Source organism: Dermacentor andersoni, chromosome 1, assembly GCF_023375885.2.
Source record: "Dermacentor andersoni chromosome 1, qqDerAnde1_hic_scaffold, whole genome shotgun sequence".
Lineage (NCBI taxonomy): Eukaryota > Metazoa > Arthropoda > Arachnida > Ixodida > Ixodidae > Dermacentor > Dermacentor andersoni.
The window spans coordinates 174144960-174158970 of NC_092814.1; the positions used below are offsets into that span (position 1 = coordinate 174144960).

The 14011-nt window shown below is 44.5% G+C and overlaps 1 protein-coding gene across 1 annotated transcript in view; it reads right to left on the reverse strand.

The window, feature by feature from the left end:
* LOC126547201 (N-acetylated-alpha-linked acidic dipeptidase 2-like) overlaps positions 1–14011 on the reverse strand; it is an 80981-nt gene that overhangs the window by 27080 nt on the left and 39890 nt on the right. Inside the window, exon 8 of the mRNA XM_050195097.2 lies at positions 332–415. Within this exon, the coding sequence (XP_050051054.2) occupies positions 332–415 (84 nt within the window). The remainder of the gene's footprint in view (positions 1–331; positions 416–14011) is intronic.

The window sequence follows — 14011 nt, forward strand, 5'->3', positions numbered from 1 at the left end:
CGAAACTCAAGTTCTTCTCATGCACAAATGTAACTGTTGTGTTACATGTTTTTCCTTAAGAAAAAAAAAAGAGCCACAGGTTTCGCTGTATGAAAACGATCAAAAGCTGTAAAGGCATCCAGGTGCTTTCTCTTATGATAGTACGGAAGACGAAAGCTGCGTGGAGTGAAGAGGTGCTGGTGCTTTGAATTTTCCGTTAAAAGCGGTAAATTTCTGGCGATTGTGGATCTTATTTTCGCAGGGAAGTACGTTTCGCGCGTTCTCGCCGCCTAAGTTACAGCTTCGGAGTGCTGCATGTAAGAGGAACGCGCGTCAACCGCGACAAGCTTACTGGAGTGCTGACGTAGCGTTGACGAAGCATGGTATTCCGAGCATGGGGTCCCAGCTGTCGGGGCACGCCGTGCCGTCCAGTTCCCTGCGAGTAGAGAGAGTGACGAGCACTCCATGAGCACGACTTTCAGGGTGCCTCAACGCTTCGAATCCGTAAGCACAGCAACAGATGGGCATAGCGCAGGACATGACAAAACGAAAACGCGGCGCGGTTTGTGTTTCCGCTTCTCGTTTCCTCACTGTTCTTATCTGTTGCTGTGCTCATCTGTTGTTCCTCATTGTGCTCATCATTGTTGTATGAATTGCAATCCCCCGCACTTGCACGAATTCGTACGCGCGCCTAGCGGGTGCCCATGGGAGTCCTGGGGAAAATGGCGTCGCCACGTGTTGCGCATATATTACTCCATGAAATGATAGTGAGGGTTAGCTCACGTTGGTAGAAGCTCGGTATATACTACGCCTCTCACAAGTTGTCGTTGCATGTGTGCATAAGCGCCTGCGTATGCTTTCAAAATTCAAGATTTCAAATTCAAGATTTCAAGATTGGGCACGGCAGTACCACAAGAATGCAGACGTATAACCCGCTGTCCTTCTTCATGCAATTTGCGGTCAGCATACTCCTTATCGGTGAGGATGCGCACACCGGGCTGCTGCCGGAGGTGATCAGCAGAACGCATATCAACAACACTGGTTTCCACGTGCCAGATTGCTCCTACCATCCGTGCTGGAACAACTGGCCACGTGGTTCCACGACCGACGCGCCCTGCTGGACACATGACCGGCATCGAGCGCTATCTATACAACCGTCTATATATGGTCTTTCTTCGCTGCCGGGAGCCATTGGGCACGGCAGTACCACAAGAATGCAGACGTCTAACCCGCTGTCCTTCTTCATGCAGGTGAGGAGGCGTCACGATAAGTGTTTTAGATCTAGTAACCCCTTCTTGTTGGTGCTGCCGTGCCCGCGGCTTGTTGTTGCAGTTGCCGATGTTGTTTCATTTCATTTCATTTCATTTTATTACCTTAAAGACCCCTTGATAGGGGTATTACATAAGGGGTGGGAATACATTAGTACATAATTTGCATAATACATAAGTGAACACGTAAACAACAACAAAAAACTGCATGTGCTAAAGGGTTACATACGTCAGCGCAAATACATAGAACTATGTAATACAAAATAAAGTTGCACGAGCATATAAGTCTATTAGCACAAGTCATTTCTACTGTGAAAAGTGCGCAGTGACACTCTCCATGAACGTAGAAGGGCAAGTGATGGTGGAGATTTGGTGGGGCAGATTGTTCCAATCTGTAGCGGCATGGCAAAAGAATGAGGCGGAAAAGGTAACAGTGCGCATGCGAGGGCGGCCCACTTGAAAAGTGTGGCGTGTGTATTGTATTGTTTCTATGGAAACTTCTTTTAGTAGCTGGGGATGTAGAAGAGAATCCAGGCTCCGAGTTAAGCCAGATTGCTAAACAACTAAAGGATATCGCAGCCGATATAAAAGATATCAAAGAACATCGGCTAACCGAAATTGAAAAGAAGATAGACGCCCTCTCCAAACTTGAAGAAGAAGTAATCTCATACGAAAAGAACATATTGCAGTTGGAAAAAGCTTTTAAAAGATTAGAAAGCAGGGTTGATGATTTAGAAAACCACAGCAGAAGATCAAATCTTATTGTTTACGGACTTCCCGAGGATGAGGGCGAAAACAGCTCTACATTGGAACAGAGTGTTAATCAAACAATCATCAAGGAAATCCTTGGCCTGGAGCTAGTTGCCATCGAACGAATACATCGCTTAGGCAGGCCGAATAAAGACAAAAACAGACCAGTAATCTTAAAGCTACTTGACTCAAGTAACAAACCAGCGATACTGAAGAAAGGCTATAATTCAAGAATACTAAGTACTCTATAGGTGAAGACTTCAGTCGTAGAGTGCGGGAAAAGAGAAGAAACCTCTGGGAAAGCGCTAAATCAAACCGTGAGAAAGGTGAAAAAGTATCCCTATTCTTTGATAAACTGTACATAAACGACAGCATGTTTGTCTGGGATGACGAAAGAAATGTGAGAGTCGCAGTTCAAAAAAACGCCGAAAGAAGTCGACCAGTAACTCGAAGCCACAAACATTCACAGAAATAACACTGCTAAATGTGAACGCGAGAAGTATTGTAACCTGCCATGGTTGCTCAGTGGCTATGGTGTTGGGCTGCTGAGCACGAGGTCGCGGGATCGAATCCCGGCCACGGCGGCCGCATTTCGATGGAGGCGAGATGCGAAAACACCCGTGTACTTAGATTTAGGTGCACGTTAAAGAACCCCAGGTGGCCCAAATTTCCGGAGTCCCCCACTACGGCGTGCCTCATAATCAGAAAGTGGTTTTGGCACGTAAAACCCCATAATTGAATTGAATTGAATAGTAAGGAGTAAGGTGCCTGGTGGTGGTCTCGTACGGACGATGCCCTCTCGGTGAGCGCAAATTTCCCCTCATCTTTTAAGAGGTTCAATACTTACAAGCATTTGTCTCGCAAACCATATTTATTTCAAGGAAATTTTCCACGTCTCAATAATTTCTCTCGTCGTATTCGAGTTCTGATTGCCGTGTTATAGTTTGTTAAAGAAGCTTTCCCTCAAGTCTAAATATTTTAAGGCAGTTTGTCGGGTGCGTACCATGGCCACGTACGCTTATATCGCCTTCCGTTTCTCTACCACGGGTGCGCTTTAAAACCACGACGCTGCAATTTTGCTTCAGAGACTTTCCTTTCCTTCCTTCTTCTCCGCCCTTAAACTGGCTCTCTTAACTACTACATGCAGAGACAAGCAACAGCGCGCGCATTAGATCCCATAGATGAGATGAATATTTACAATTATTATTAGGGTTATAATTATATTCGAGTGCTGATTGCTGTGCTATTGTTTGTTACCGAAGCTTTCCCTCAAGTCTAAATATTTTAAGGCAGTTTGTCGGGTGCGTACCATGGCCACGTACGCTTATATCGCCTTCCGTTTCTCTACCACGGGTGCGCTTTAAAACCACGACGCTGCAATTTTGCTTCAGAGACTTTCCTTTCCTTCCTTCTTCTCCGCCCTTAAACTGGCTCTCTTAACTACTACACGCAGAGACAAGCAACAGCGCGCGCATTAGATCCCATAGATGAGATGAATATTTACAATTATTATTAGGGTTATAATTATATTCGAGTGCTGATTGCTGTGCTATCGTTTGTTACCGAAGCTTTCCCTCAAGTCTAAATATTTTAAGGCAGTTTGTCGGGTGCGTATCATGGCCACGTACGCTTATATCGCCTTCCGTTTCTCTACCACGGGTGCGCTTTAAAACCACGACGCTGCAATTTTGCTTCAGAGACTTTCCTTTCCTTCCTTCTTCTCCGCCCTTAAACTGGCTCTCTTAACTACTACATGCAGAGACAAGCAACAGCGCGCGCATTAGATCCCATAGATGAGATGAATATTTACAATTATTATTAGGGTTATAATTATATTCGAGTGCTGATTGCTGTGCTATTGTTTGTTACCGAAGCTTTCCCTCAAGTCTAAATATTTTAAGGCAGTTTGTCGGGTGCGTATCATGGCCACGTACGCTTATATCGCCTTCCGTTTCTCTACCACGGGTGCGCTTTAAAACCACGACGCTGCAATTTTGCTTCAGAGACTTTCCTTTCCTTCCTTCTTCGCCTCCCTTAAACTGGCTCTCTTAACTACTACACGCAGAGACAAGCAACAGCGCGCGCATTAGATGCCATAGATGAGATGAATATTTACAATTATTATTAGGGTTATAATTATATTCGAGTGCTGATTGCTGTGCTATCGTTTGTTACCGAAGCTTTCCCTCAAGTCTAAATATTTTAAGGCAGTTTGTCGGGTGCGTATCATGGCCACGTACGCTTATATCGCCTTCCGTTTCTCTACCACGGGTGCGCTTTAAAACCACGACGCTGCAATTTTGCTTCAGAGACTTTCCTTTCCTTCCTTCTTCTCCGCCCTTAAACTGGCTCTCTTAACTACTACATGCAGAGACAAGCAACAGCGCGCGCATTAGATCCCATAGATGAGATGAATATTTACAATTATTATTAGGGTTATAATTATATTCGAGTGCTGATTGCTGTGCTATTGTTTGTTACCGAAGCTTTCCCTCAAGTCTAAATATTTTAAGGCAGTTTGTCGGGTGCGTATCATGGCCACGTACGCTTATATCGCCTTCCGTTTCTCTACCACGGGTGCGCTTTAAAACCACGACGCTGCAATTTTGCTTCAGAGACTTTCCTTTCCTTCCTTCTTCGCCTCCCTTAAACTGGCTCTCTTAACTACTACACGCAGAGACAAGCAACAGCGCGCGCATTAGATGCCATAGATGAGATGAATATTTACAATTATTATTAGGGTTATAATTATATTCGAGTGCTGATTGCTGTGCTATTGTTTGTTAACGAAGCTTTCCCTCAAGTCTAAATATTTTAAGGCAGTTTGTCGGGTGCGTACCATGGCCACGTACGCTTATATCGCCTTCCGTTTCTCTACCACGGGTGCGCTTTAAAACCACGGCGCTGCAGTTTTTGCTTTCCTTTCCTTCCTTCTTCTCCGCCCTTAAACTGGCTCTCTTAACTACTACACGCAGAGACAAAGCAACAGCGCGCGCATGCGATCCCATAGATGAGATGAATATATATATATATATATATATATATATATATATATATATATATATAGAAAACTATCAGTCATAGCTCTCGTAGTATAGCCCTCTGGGCCGTTTCCTTTTTTTTTCTTTCGAAAGTAGTCCTATTATAACTACACGAAGGTATTTCGCCCTCGTCAGGAGCAGTCCTTGAGATTGTTATTCTGGCGGCTACCTTCCCACACTATGCGTGCCGCCATCGCACCTGGTTGAGCTTCTCCTAGACGCTAGAGTTATACTATGCCCGCGCAACCTTGAGCGATCGGAAAGCGCGTTTCCCCCTCTTGGCCGGCGGGGACGGGAGGCTTTGTTCCGGCCGCAAAGCTTTCCACGTCTCAGTAAGGTGCCTGGTGGTGGTCTCGTACGGACGATGCCCTCTCGGTGAGCGCAAATTTCCCCTCATCTTTTAAGAGGTTCAATACTTACAAGCATTTGTCTCGCAAACCATATTTATTTCAAGGAAATTTTCCACGTCTCAATAATTTCTCTCATCGTATTCGAGTTCTGATTGCCGTGTTATAGTTTGTTAACGAAGCTTTCCCTCAAGTCTAAATATTTTAAGGCAGTTTTCCTTGTCTCTAAAGCCGCTCGAGTTCGCTCTTCTCCTCGGGCAGCCATATTTCCAAGAAAGTATGCCTTCCAACCGACTATCGCGGACATCATCAGTCCGTTTCCACGTAAATATGAGGCTCGGAGCAGGAGCTATGGCGCTTGAAAGTAACCTGGGGCCTGACGAACCAACCGACTGAGCAATCTTTCCGGGCAACATCCAACGGTCACGAGTTCAAATCACCTGTTATGTTCCTTTTTCTCTCCCCTTTTTCTTTCTTTTTTTTCTTTGTTTCTTTTTGATGTCTTTTCCTTTATTTTACCACTGTACGAGAACCCTCCTAAAAAAAAAGACTATATATATCTTCAATTATGGATGGCCTCACATGTGCAGGTCATAAATACCAGGTTCTCTAGCCGAGTGCCATCCGTGCGGTATAACCGAGCTCAGATTGGTCCACCTTGACTGATCAAATAGGGCACCACTGCATATTAAATGAGGCGTACAACTCCTGCGGGACCCGCCGTGGTTACTCAGTGGCTATGGTGTTAGACTGCTGAGCACGAGGTCGCGGGATCGGATCCCGGCCACGGCGGCCGCATTTCGATGGGGGCGAAATGCGAAAACACCCGTGTACATAGATTTAGGTGCACGTTAAAGAACCCCAGGTGGTCGAAATTTCCGGAGTCCTCCACTACGGCGTGCCTCATAATCAGAAAGTGGTTTTGACACGTAAAATCCCACAATTTATTTTTAAATTTAACTCCTGCGGGGACGGTACAGTATCCGCCTGCCGTGCAAGAGGACCGTGATTCAAATCCCGGGCCGCACAATTCACCACCGGAAAATACCAGAAAAAAAAAAAACGTGTGTTGAGAAAATTGCACAAACAGGCCTGGAGTGCGGCCTGATCCCGGTGACCAGAACCGGTAACGCACTCTCTCACCAGAGCAGGATTGGCCACCCTGGTGCAGTACTTGGCCACAACCTCCTATATGAACACAACAATCAAACCCCGGCCCTCAGTCCCCAGCAGCTGCGAAGCAACTGACCACGGCGGCGGTCAGACCTGCGACGCTGCAGAGGGTGCTAAGAATGCCTGGCTCCGGACAGGCCGCCATTGGAATATGAACCTGGCAACGTTTAACGCTAGAACGTTATCTAGTGAGGCGAGTCTAGCAGTGCTATTGGAGGAATTAGAGGGCAGTAAATGGGATATAATAGGGCTCAGTGAAGTTAGGAGGCCAAAAGAAGCATATACAGTGCTAAAAAGCGGGCACGTCCTGTGCTACCGGGGCTTAGCAGAGAGACGAGAACTAGGAGTCGGATTCCTGATTAATAAGAACATAGCTGGTAACATACAGGAATTCTATAGCATTAACGAGAGGGTGGCATGTCTTGTTGTGAACCTTAATAAGAGGTACAAAATGAAGGTTGTACAGGTCTACGCCCCTACATCTAGTCATGATGACCAGGAAGTCGAAAGCTTCTATGAAGACGTGGAATCGGCGATGGGTAAAGTCAAAACAAAATACAGTATACTGATGGGCGATTTCAATGCCAGGGTAGGCAAGAAGCAGGCCGGAGACAAGTCAGTGGGGGAATATGGCATAGGCTCTAGGAATAGCAGAGGAGAGTTATTAGTAGAGTTTGCAGAAAAGAATAATATGCGGATAATGAATACCTTTTTCGGCAAGCGGGTTAGCCGAAAGTGGACGTGGAGGAGCCCGAATGGTGAGACTAGAAATGAAATCGACTTTATACTCTGCGCGAACCCTGGCATCATACAAGATGTAGACGTGCTCGGCAAGGTGCGCTGCAGTGACCATAGGATGGTAAGAACTCGAATTAGCCTTGACTTGACGAGGGAACGGAAGAAACTGGTACATAAGAAACCAATCAATGAGTTAGCGGTAAGAGGGAAACTAGAGGAATTCCGGATCAAGCTACAGAACAGGTATTCGGCTTTAACCCAGGAAGAGGACCATAGTGTTGAAGCAATGAACGACAATCTTATGGGCATCATTAAGGAGTGCGCAATAGAAGTCGGTGGTAACGCCGTTAAACAGGAAACCAGTAAGCTATCGCAGGAGACGAAAGATCTGATCAAGAAACGCCAATGTATGAAAGCCTCTAACCCTACAGCTAGAATAGAACTGGCAGAACTTTCTAAGTTAATCAACAAGCGTAAGACAGCGGACATAAGGAACTATAATATGGATAGAATTGAACAGGCTCTCAGGAACGGAGGAAGCCTAAAAGCAGTAAAGAAGAAACTAGGAATAGGCAAGAATCAGATGTGTGCGTTAAGAGACAAAGCCGGCAATATCGTTACTAATATGGATGAGATAGTTCAAGTGGCTGAAGAGTTTTATAGAGATTTATACAGTACCAGTAACACCCACGACGATAAGGTGAGAGAGAATAGTCTAGAGGAACTTGAAATCCCACAAGTAACACCGGAAGAGGTAAAGAACGCCTTGGGAGCTATGCAAAGGGGGAAGGCAGCTGGGGAGGATCAGGTAACAGCAGATTTGTTGAAGGATGGTGGGAACACTGTCCTAGAAAGGTTGGCCGCCCTATATACACAATGCCTCATGACCTCGAACGTACCGGAATCTTGGAAGAACGCTAACATAATCCTAATCCATAAGAAAGGGGACGCCAAAGACTTGAAAAATTATAGACCGATCAGCTTACTGTCCGTTGCCTACAAAGTATTTACTAAGGTAATCGCAAATAGAATCAGGAATACCTTAGACTTCTGTCAACCAAAGGACCAGGCAGGATTCCGTAAAGGCTACTCAACAATAGACCATATTCACACTATCAATCAGGTGATAGAGAAATGTGCGGAATATAACCAACCCTTATATATGGCCTTCATTGATTACGAAAAAGCATTTGATTCAGTCGAAACCTCAGCAGTCATGGAGGCACTACGGAATCAGGGTGTAGATGAGCCATATGAAAAGATACTGGAAGCTATCTATAGCGGTTCCACAGCCACCGTAATCCTCCACAAAGAAAGCAACAAAATCCCAATAAAGAAAGGCGTCAGACAGGGAGATACGATATCTCCAATGCTATTCACAGCGTGTTTACAGGAGGTATTCAGAGACCTGGAGTGGGAAGAATTGGGGATAAAAGTTGATGGAGAATACCTTAGCAACCTGCGATTCGCTGATGATATTGCCTTGCTTAGTAACTCAGGAGACCAATTGCAATGCATGCTCACTGACCTGGAGAGGCAAAGCAGAAGGGTGGGTCTGAAAATTAATCTACAGAAAACTAAAGTAATGTTTAACAGTCTCGGAAGAGAACAGCAGTTTACGATAGGTAGCGAGGCACTGGAAGTGGTAAGGGAATACATCTACTTAGGGCAGGTAGTGACCACGGATCCGGATCATGAGACTGAAATAACCAGAAGAATAAGAATGGGCTGGGGTGCGTTTGGCAGGCATTCTCAAATCATGAACAGCAGGTTGCCACTATCCCTCAAGAGGAAAGTGTATAACAGCTGTGTCTTACCAGTACTCACCTACGGGGCAGAAACCTGGAGGCTTACGAAAAGGGTTCTGCTGAAATTGAGGACGACGCAACGAGCCATGGAAAGAAGAATGATAGGAGTAACGTTAAGGGATAAGAAAAGAGCAGATTGGGTGAGGGAACAAACGCGGGTAAATGACATCTTAGTTGAAATCAAGAAAAAGAAATGGGCATGTGCCGGACATGTAATGAGGAGGGAAGATAACCGATGGTCATTAAGGGTTACGGACTGGATTCCAAGGGAAGGGAAGCGTAGTAGGCGGCGGCAGAAAGTTAGGTGGGCGGATGACATTAAGACGTTTGCAGGGACAACATGGCCACAATTAGTACATGACCGGGGTAGTTGGAGAAGTATGGGAGAGGCCTTTGCCCTGCAGTGGGCGTAACTAGGCTGATGATGATGATGATGATGATGATGATGATGATGATGATGATGATGATGATGATGATGATGATGATGATGATGATGATGATGATGATGATGATGATGAATAGAAGTATTGTAAATAAAACTGAAGCATTAGAAAACCTGTTACTCGAGCACAGCCCTGACATTGTTGCTATTACTGAAACATGGCTTTCACCAGGAATATACAGCCACGAAATAGCACCGCCAAATTACTCAGTTATCCGTAAAGATCGACCAACTCGAGGCGGTGGCGTAGCTCTGCTTACTAAGAAGCCCTTACCCTTTGTATTGATGCCCGACGTTCCAGATGTTGAGGCTGTGTTCTGCAGGATGATGTGCGATGATTTTGCTATACTTACTGGTTGCTTCTACAGAAGTCCTCTTTCTGGTCACGAAAGTGTTATTGCTGTACAGGAGTTTATGCAGAAGCATGCTAGCAACCGAGTTATTCTTATGGGAGACCTCAATGTACCTGATATTGACTGGAATACCATGCACCACACTTCACTCTCATAAAATTCGCTCATTGATGTGATGCTAAATTTTGGGCTTCATCAAGTTGTAACATCTCCTACGCGAACACAAGGAATAAGCGCTAACATCCTAGACTTAATATTGATTAGCGACAACTTCCCCCTTGATCTACTGAACTCGGAGATCATAAATGGTATCTCAGACCACAACATACCAAAATGCCAGCTGCCACTCGGATGCACTGCAACAGCCAAAACTAGTGAAATTATTGTCCCTAATTTTGAAAAAGGAGATGATTCCGCTATACTAACCTATTTAGCTCATGATACCAAGAATTTTACGAAACTGCCAACGAAAGTTCTGTTCACGTTAATGATCTCTGGCTTCATTCCAAGCGTATAGTATCGCACTGCATGCGTCATTACATCCCGAAAACAAGTAAAAAATCAAACAAAAAAATCCTTGGATAACACGCGATATAATTCATGTCAAGCGCACAATAAAATGTTTGCGGCGTAAGATGAAAAAGAACGGTGCAAGTACACAAACAAAATCGCAACTCTCCCGCGCTGCCGACGAGCTCAAGTTAAAGACCAAGCTTGCGAAGCATATATATTTCAGTGAAACATTGCCTAACCTTATAAATCACAACCCTAATCGCTTCTGGAACTTTTTTCGCGCACGCCCCGCAACGACACCAGATCGTCCACGCGAGGAAAAACTGGCACTCGCTGATAAATTTAACCAACACTTTCAATCAGTCTTTACTAAAGATAACGACACAATTCCATATTTGCCACCGTCATCATTTCACATTATTGACACATTACCAATAAACGACTCCGGAATATTTAAGCAGTTACTTGAGTTAGACGTGAAGAAATCAAACGGTCCCGACAACATTCCCAACGAGTTCTTGAAAATATATGCTGAATGTAACAGTAAATATCTTGGCCTTATTTACCGCAAGTCACTTTCGACGTCAGAGCTACCTGAAGATTGGAAAATTGCCAAAATTGTACCGATTCATAAGTCAGGCGATACTAACCTGCCATCTAACTACAGACCAATTTCGCTTACCAGCACATCATGTAAAATTTTGGAACACATTATTCCCAAACACTTAACCGCATATTTCGCAGAACATATTCTAGTAGATGTTCAACACGGTTTTAGAAGAGGCTTATCGACAGTCACTCAGCTAACAGAGGTCGTACACGATCTTGCTTTAAGTATTAATAATCATAATCAAACTGACCTACTTTTACTAGATTTCAGTAAAGCGTATAATTGTGTGTGCCATACTAAACTAACTGCCAAAATTACAGCTGCGATTGGCAATGGACCCATTACTGCATGGGTAAAAAACTTTTTATCTCACCGATCCCAATCTGTCGTCATCGAAAACATCCCATCTGCTCCGGTGCCTGTCACATCAGGGGTCCCACAGGGCTCAGTAATAGGTCCGCTGTTATTTTTACTTTTTATCAATGACATTACAAATAACATTGATTGTAAAATCAAACTGTTTGCAGACGACTGCATAATATCCAGAGAAATACGCAATCACCAAGATCAAGTTCTGCTCAATAATGCACTAGCAAAAATAACCGAATGGTGTGATAACTGGCAAATGACCATTAATACAAACAAAACGGTTTGCATGACAGTAACGAGAAAAAAGCAGCCATCGTTTTTCCACTACACACTTAACGGTAGCCTCATAACTAGAGTTCAACAGCATAAGTATCTTGGTTTAACAATAACGTCTGACCTTAACTGGACAGCACATATTAACAACATTACTTCTTGTACATTATAACATCTCTTCTTTCTCAAAAGGTGCCTGCGGTTGGCACCAACTAACGTCAAACTTTTATCTTACATTACATTCGTGAGACCTGTCCTTGAGTATGCTAATGTCGTATGGTTCCCGTACACTAAAACAAACATATCTAAACTGGAAAGGATCCAGAGAAAGGCAATTAGGTTTATCCACCGAAAATACCGGCGCAGTGATTCCCCTACTCTTCTTCTAACACAGTCAGGGCTCGCAACTTTGGCTGTACGAGCAAAACGAGCTCGCCTAAAATTTGTGTGTGTGTGTGTGCGTGTGCGTGTGCGTGTGTGTGTGTGTGCGTGCGTGTGCGTGCGTGCTTGCGTGCGTGCGTGTGTGTGTGTGTGTTTCAGCAGCGCTGAATTGGCAGCACTCGTATGCCATATGAATAAGCCGTGCACTTTCCTTAACTTAATAACTATTAGCAGAACAAAAAAGAAATGAGTTGTGCAAATACTAGTTTCTTCGTCGCGCGCAGCAAACTGAAACTAATATTTTGCTTCCAAGTGTGTTTTAAACCTAGTAGCCTAAAATCCTAATCAATACAATATGACGTGAAGAGAGTGGCAGAAGCAAGACCACGTTCGACACCTAATGAAGCGCATCAGTATCAGTAGAGCGAGTTAGTCATAACATTGTCGAGATAACAGCAATAATATTCTTGCATTAGGTGTAAAAACATCATCATCATCATCATCATCATCATCATCATCATCATCAGCCTAGTTACAACCACTGCAGGGCAAAGGCCTCTCTCATACTTCTCCAACTACCCCGGTCATGTACTAATTGTGGCCATGTTGTCCCTGCAAACGTCTTAATGTCATCCGCCCACCTAACTTTCTGCCGCCCCCTACTACGCTTCCCTTCCCTTGGAATCCAGTCCGTAACCCTTAATGACCATCGGTTATCTTCCCACCTCATTACATGTCCGGCCCATGCCCATTTCTTTTTCTTGATTTCAACTAAGATTTCATTTACCCGCGTTTGTTCCCTCACCCAATCTGCTCTTTTCTTATCCCTTAACGTTACACCTATCATTCTTCTTTCCATAGCTCGTTGCGTCGTCCTCAATTTCAGCAGAACCCTTTTCGTAAGCCTCCAGGTTTCTGCCCCGTAGGTGAGTACTGGTAAGACACAGCTGTTATACACTTTCCTCTTGAGGGATAGTGGCAACCTGCTGTTCATGATTTGAGAATGCCTGCCAAACGCACCCCAGCCCATTCTTATTCTTCTGGTTATTTCAGTCTCATGATCCGGATTCGTGGTCACTACCTGCCCTAAGTAGATGTATTCCCTTACCACTTCCAGTGCCTCGCTACCTATCGTAAACTGCTGTTCTCTTCCGAGACTGTTAAACATTACTTTAGTTTTCTGTAGATTAATTTTCAGACCCACCCTTCTGCTTTGCCTCTCCAGGTCAGTGAGCATGCATTGCAATTGGTCTCCTGAGTTACTAAGCAAGGCAATATCATCAGCGAATCGCAAGTTGCTAAGGTATTCTCCATCAACTTTTATCCCCAATTCTTCCCACTCCAGGTCTCTGAATACCTCCTGTAAACATGCTGTGAATAGCATTGGAGATATCGTATCTCCCTGTCTGACGCCTTTCTTTATTGGGATTTTGTTGCTTTCTTTGTGGAGGATTACGGTGGCTGTGGAACCGCTATAGATATCTTCCAGTATCTTTACATATGGCTCATCTACACCCTGATTCCGTAGTGCCTTCATGACTGCTGAGGTTTCGACTGAATCAAATGCTTTTTCGTAATCAATGAAGGCTATATATAAGGGTTGGTTATATTCCGCACATTTCTCTATCACCTGATTGATAGTGTGAATATGGTCTATTGTTGAGTAGCCTTTACGGAATCCTGCCTGGTCCTTTGGTTGACAGAAATGTAAGGTATTCCGGATTCTATTTGCGATTACCTTAGTAAATACTTTGTAGGCCACGGACAGTAGGCTGACCGGTCTATAATTTTTCAAGTCTTTGGCGTCCCCTTTCTTATGGATTAGGATTATGTTAGCGTTCTTCCAAGATTCCGGTACGTTCGAGGTCATGAGGCATTGTGTATATAGGGCGGCCAATCTTTCTAGGACAGTGTTCCCACCATCCTTCAACAAATCTGCTGTTACCTGATCCTCCCCAGCTGCCTT